This window comes from Malaya genurostris, chromosome 1, assembly GCF_030247185.1.
Source record: "Malaya genurostris strain Urasoe2022 chromosome 1, Malgen_1.1, whole genome shotgun sequence".
NCBI lineage: Eukaryota > Metazoa > Arthropoda > Insecta > Diptera > Culicidae > Malaya > Malaya genurostris.
In genome coordinates this window covers 147,223,165-147,229,625 of record NC_080570.1, presented here as the reverse complement: position 1 = coordinate 147,229,625, position 6,461 = coordinate 147,223,165, and the positions used below count along the sequence as shown (strand labels likewise).

Genomic DNA, 6,461 nt, shown 5'->3' with positions numbered 1-6,461 from the left:
GTTTGTTTTAGGGCGGCTGGCTGGCCAACACTTCCACCCGTTTCCCCCCCTCGACATTAGGGATTTTGTCGGAGTGGAGTGGGATCTGCCAGAGCTCTCGGCCCCCTTCCACCAGCCACAGTTTCGTAGCATGGTCGGCTGTATGTATGTGTGATTATGTAGGTGCCCCGGCGTGGAATGTGCATGCAAGGAAGCAAACGCGCGTGTGTTACTGTGAACGATGGAAGGAGCGTATCTTTCATTTGTTTTTCTCCAACCGTGTCTGAATCATCTTCCGCATCTTTGCGGGTACGGCGCGTACTGTTCCGGAGTTTTTCCGTTGTTGGCTCCGAGCCGGGCGACCAAAGAAAAAAAAATTTGAATTTCACCAGACGTGCGTGTGTGTGCAGAGTGCAGAGTGCGAGCGGAAGGACGTGACCCGCTGCTCTCGGTATCGTGGAACATGTGCCAGTTGTCCGGTTACCAGGGACCGCAGTTGCAATCTTCCGACAGGCGACGGCCATCGATTCTGGACTATTGTTAATTTGATTGTTGTTATTGTTGTTGTTCTATTTACATCGTTGGCGGACGGTGGAAGGTCAGCAGCAGAATGTTGGTCCCACCGGAGATGATTGCGGTCCAGTCGAAGACCATATTCCAGATTAACAAGTACTACGCGGAGAAGGTCCAGATGCGGATGGGGAACGTTGCCCGGGTGATCCGGGAAATTTGCAAAATTGTCCAGGAGGTACTGCGCGAGGTGGAAGTGCAGGAACCCAGGTTTATCTCTAGTCTCGTCGAGTGCAATGGGAGGTTCGGTTCGGAAATCATCCGGAGTTGAACTAGGGTTAATATTTTTCTTTGTTTGTTTTTTTTCTTTCCAATTTGTAACAGATTCGAAGGACTGGAGGTGATCTCGCCTACCTTTTTCGAGGTGGTTCTATATCTCAACCAGATGGGAGTTTTCAACTTCGTAGACGATGGATCGCTGCCGGGAGCTGCCGTTCTCAAGCTGAGCGACGGTCGCAAGCGGTCGATGTCTCTGTGGGTGGAATTTATTACAGCTTCCGGTTATCTGTCGGCTCGTAAAATTCGTTCCCGATTTCACACTCTAGTCGCGCAAGCAGTCGAGAAATGTCCCTACCGGGATATGGTAAAACTCGTTCCGGATACCACCGAGGTGAAGTTAAAAGTGCGGGAACGGTACATCGTACAGATTACTCCGGCCTTCAAGTGTACCGGCATTTGGCCACGATCGGCAGCTCATTGGCCCATTCCGCACATACCGTGGCCCCATCCGGCACTGGTGGCGGAGGTAAAATCCGAAGGTTTCGATCTTCTCTCCAAAGAAAGTGTGATCCTGCAGGGCAAAAATGCCAACATTGAGGGAGACGCCTGGATTCTGCATTTCACCGAAGCGGAAAACCGTCTGTTGCAGGGCGGCTACCGGAAGCGTTGTCTCAGCATTCTGAAAACGCTGTGTGACCGGCATCTGGATCTACCGGGAACCCCGATCACCTACTACCACCTGAAGACACTGTTGTTGTACGAGTGCGAAAAACATCCGCGGGAAGCCGAGTGGGACGCCAACTGTATCGGCGATCGTTTGAACGGGATCTTTCTGCAGTTGATTTCGTGCCTGCAGAACCGTCGCTGTCCGCACTATTTTCTGCCCAGTTTGGATCTGTTCAAGGGGAAATCTCCGACGGCACTCGACAACGCCTCGAAGCACGTGTGGAAACTTTGCCGGGATATTTTGACCAGTAGCAAGGCGTTCGACCGGTTGTAGAAGCCGGTAGAGGAGAACAGTGGGTTTCCGAATCATGATTGTCATATCGCAAAGCAAACAAATGTATACGAGGGACGGAGGGAGATCAGTAGATGAATTTTTAGCTAATATTTAAGTGTTATTGGAGAAGTTTTTTTTTTGAACGAAAAAAGTGTCTAGTGATAGTGCAAGCGAAATGAGTTCAACTTATACTTTGCAAGAAAAAAATAATAATAAGCGCACACTTATAAACGTGTAGTAGGTGCAATTAATGGCAGTTAATATATTGAGTTTGAATTTTTTCTTTATTATATTTGATGTACTTTTATTTATATGCATATACAGTTGTGTTATTTTGCAAAACAGTGCAAGCTTGTTCATGCGAAAGTGTAATAATATACAGCAAAACTGCAATAGCTTTTTTGGAAAGTGCAACTTTCTACAATCAGTGTGATAATTGGTTTTTATTTACTAAAGTTGTGAAATGTTTCTCCCGTCACCTGTACTGCCCATACTCGCATATCAGTCTCATATCGATTTTCATCAATTTTGAGTTAGCTTGAGGAATGAAATCTATCCTCAATATACTCTTAGAAATTGCAATAAAAGTTGTGGGTTTGTTCAGTAAAATGTGAAAAAAATATCAACTAATGTCTGTCCCATATGCAAAATACTCGCATATCAGTCCCATTCAGTGCAAATTTCAATAATTTCATTTGTTGCAATATTCGAATAGTAAAGGTGTATTACCGATATTTCAAGTAATAATACCATTATTTAGCATTAGGTTGAACAATAAATCAAAAAAATCGGAAATAAAATTTTAGTCGTCTTTTTCTAGACATGCCGATTTTCCATATGGGACTGATATGCAAGTATGGGCAGTGTAGGAGGTTTCTGATTTTGTTATACATTTTGTTGGCCTCTTAACGGGTTCGATATAATCTACACGGAATCAATAAAATAGTAAATAGTAAAGTACTTAAAAGTTGCATTTGAATACATTGCTTTTATTCAATATTGCTAATATTTTCTAAAAACAAGAGTCCAATTCTGTGGGATTATTAAGAATGATTAGCATTAAATTCTATGTTCAAGTTTCGTATAGATGTGTCAGGTGTAAAAATAAGTTCGTCACGCTTTATAACAGAAGGCATAACTCGATGTTTATTTCAGTAATATACCTTTCCAAATATGCACTGGTAAGCTAATGTCGTATAGTTTCAGAATCAGTATGTGTCATTAGCTGAAGCGAAAATAAAAGAACTTTTTTTTAACTATGAAAATATTGAATATTGTGGTGAAAATAAAATGCCAAATTTGATTTGGAAGATGAAGAACGAACTTGAACGCCACCACAGTTTGAAGATGAAGAATTGGAGGAATTGCTCGATCAAGACCCGGTCGAAAATACTCGGAGTTACGTTTAAAATCAATGGGAACTATCCGAAAGGTAGGCAATTGGATGCCGTATGAATTGAAGCCAAGGGACATCGAACGCCATTTCATCACATGCGAGCAACTGCTTCAAAGGCATAATACAAAAGATTTTTTTACATCGAATCGCTTCTGGCAACAAAAAGTTAGTTCAATGTGATAATCCAAAACGTCGGGCAACGTATGGACACCCCTCGGACATGAATCATCATCGACGATTGTTCAGAATATTCATGGCCTGAACGGAAAGCAACCGCGATCCCAATACAACTAGAGTATTAGATTTTAAGAGATTATTTTTTCACAAGCGAGGGTCAAACGAGATGCACATTTTTATAAAATTTTCTGCTAAATTCATCTTGTTAGCAGATCCTGTTAGATAGAGAATATATAAAACTACTTCAGGACAACTAGTCCCCAGTTTCCGCTTTCGAAAGCACCGATAATAGTGAAGAAAAGCTCCAAAAACGGAACTCGCTTCGATTTCTCAGCAACGGTTAAACCGATTTTCACAAATCATGATTCAGATTATAGCTCTCATTGTCCTAAAATAAGCTGCGCAATTTCATTCAGATTTGACTTTCGGTTCCGAAATTATAGGGTAAGGAGTACCAAAACATTCGAATCGTCATTCAAAATGACGCGCAAAACAAGTACGCGACGATACGTGCGACTTTCAACCATTCGCAGCGTGCTTTGTTCAATTTCGTATAGCGTGCAGGGTTGCCACACTTAAATCTATATTTTTCAGGTGAAAAATATGTAAATTTGTAAAACTTTTATTCAATTTGTACCTACTTGTTAGTGTTATTACAAAATCATGATAACGATGCTTTTCTATAAAAGTACACTCATTGCCTTTTTCATATTGAAAGTTTATGCAATCACTTGAAAAATTGACTAGTGAAAATTGGTCCGGAGGTCTAAATGTTCTATACCATTCGACACAGTTTATCGACATGAGCAATGTCTGTGTGTGAGTATGTGTCAAATACCCACATTATCAGATCCGAATGGTTTCCGAATCAATTCCGAATCGGCGAGAAATTTTCATTCCATGGAATTCCATGTGGAAATCATGTGGAATTTCGAATCAATTCCAACTCCAGTGCAACAACGGATTTCGAATGAATTTCGCCTACAACCGGTTGATTCGGAAATCTGTCGGAATTGAGTAAGAAGATGCGGACTGAATTGTCAATTCGTCTTCTTCTTCTTTTTTCCGATTTAGCACGTTTTCGTGCTGATTTTCAGTTTATTTTTAAATGAAAACATTATATAACTGAATATACAAATTTAAATCTTAATGTTTTTCGGATATACAGAACTATTAAATAACCAGTTCTTCATAGAATCCCAACATACACTGTTGAAATTCGCTGGAAACTAACAAAACGGCCTACCTTAGTCAGCATCATCCATTCCTCTAGCTGGAGTGTAGTGAAATGGCTTAAGGTGCCTGAATTTTACACTAACACATTCATAAAATGAGCGAATATTCAATGACATTTATAATGTCACTGTCAATCGGGTTGATCGAGCAGCCAACTCAGGCGAAAATTCTAGCACTGAACCGATCGAGAACTGAAAAATCATGTTAAATAAAAGTTCCTACAGTCTCATAGGTTGCTGTTTAATTTCATCCGGGTCCTACTTTCGGTTCGGTACAGATCTATAGGGTTAAGTGTTTTTAATCATTTAGTACGACGATGCAAAATGAAGAAAAATTCATATTAACTTGACATAACTGTTTACAAATTGAAAAGGTGAGGTTAGTGCATACCCAAAGAAAGTTTCTTATTTCAAGAATGAAAAAAAATTATTGACAGAATCTTCTCGTGGTGTTTTTGGAAATATAAGCAATATGACATAGGTATCATTACACCCCTAGGTGGATTAAAAAAGGTTATCTGAATTCGATTGGTTGAAATTTGGTACAACTAGTCGATCGTTGTTTTTTTTCTAAATTGTCATTTTTGTTTTCGAAGCAATAGAGTTTTTGATTAAAACAACAAAAAATCTAATTGAATTTTCTATACTGATAGTTGAGAGATTTTGTTTTTGTTTCAAATCAGCATTAAAATGGTAAACAGTGATCTTTCTTCTCTTTCAATCACGCAGAAACGATTACATTGGAAATTGTGTCTAATTTGAGTTCTAAGCTTGTTAAAAGCACCTAGTTTTAACGTTTTTAAACTGAAGTTTGCTTAAACCTCACTAGCTAAGGGCGAAACCTAAACAGTTTCGTGAAAAAGGTTTGTTTGGTCGAACTACTCTGGGTCAGTTTTAGTTTTCAAAAGCGAAAACGACATAAAATTTCATTTTTTCACTCTGGAAATTCACGTAGATTGTTTGACATTTATATGTGACGAATGTATTAGATTCATGTGATGTCCATTTGTTCCTATTTACCGGGTGAAATGATCACATTGAAGTTTAAAACCATTTCACGAGATTCTGCACGTAATTCGAAAGTTAATTTTTCTGTGAGTGTATATAAGGCATTCATACCAAGCACGTAAAAGTCATGCCAATTTACGTCTCAAAAAATGTTTTAATAAAAGAAGTGTTGCAATCGATCAAAACTTACAATCCAAGAGATGTAAAATATGTCAGGGCACAAATTTCACAGCTAATTTGACTGAACAAGACATCAAAGCAGACAGAAAATTCAGATTTAAATGCTAATTGATGTGATATCAAGTCATAACTCCAAACAACACAGCATGCTTTGATTTATATCATGAGTAATGTTCGATTGTACTTCTGAATGCATTCAGTGTACATTGGCGTAATTTTCACGATGAATATGACTTGAAATAATGTTAAGGAAAAGACACCTTCCTACTAATCGGACAAATGAACGAATAGTGAATCTAAAAGACTTCTTCAAATAAATCGAATGGACCCATACGGACCAAAGGATGCGGCCAGCATAAATATTTACCAACGTCATCTGGAAGACACACGCTATATTCAGTTCATCAACCACTGCGGATTGCCAGCTGTAGACTGGATTCTCGAGAATAGACAATTTCAACACCAATATTACAGTTTTATATTAGTCGTTAACTAAAATTAGAAAAAGTCGGCATCTTAGAGCTTAAGCAGTGTGCCTAAAAAAATTATATTATATTGTTGAATAAAAAAAAAAATAAATCGAATGTTTCAAGATCAACCTAATCAATCCTTTTGAATCCTATCCATGGACATTGTTACGATTCCTTATCGTAATGTTTCTTACTCGGAGCCGTGTGCTTTTGTTTTCGATCGTTGT

At 39.0% G+C, this 6,461-nt stretch overlaps 1 protein-coding gene across 1 annotated transcript; it reads left to right on the top strand.

The window, feature by feature from the left end:
- The first annotated feature begins 212 nt into the window (after positions 1-212).
- LOC131426133 (protein mab-21-like) lies at positions 213-2,204 on the top strand. Its single transcript, XM_058588588.1, has 2 exons — positions 213-792; positions 874-2,204. Exons 1-2 carry the CDS (start codon positions 590-592, stop codon positions 1,766-1,768), a joined length of 1,098 nt encoding a protein of 365 aa, XP_058444571.1. The 5' UTR covers positions 213-589; the 3' UTR covers positions 1,769-2,204.
- The last annotated feature ends 4,257 nt before the right edge of the window (positions 2,205-6,461 follow it).

Coding starts and splice junctions, on each gene's coding strand:
- LOC131426133 (XM_058588588.1), top strand. CDS start 590: ATGTTGGTCCCACCGGAGATGATTGCGGTCCAGTCGAAGACCATATTC. Junction 793..873: donor CTCGTCGAGTGCAATGGGAG/GTTCGGTTCGGA, acceptor AATTTGTAACAG/ATTCGAAGGACTGGAGGTGA.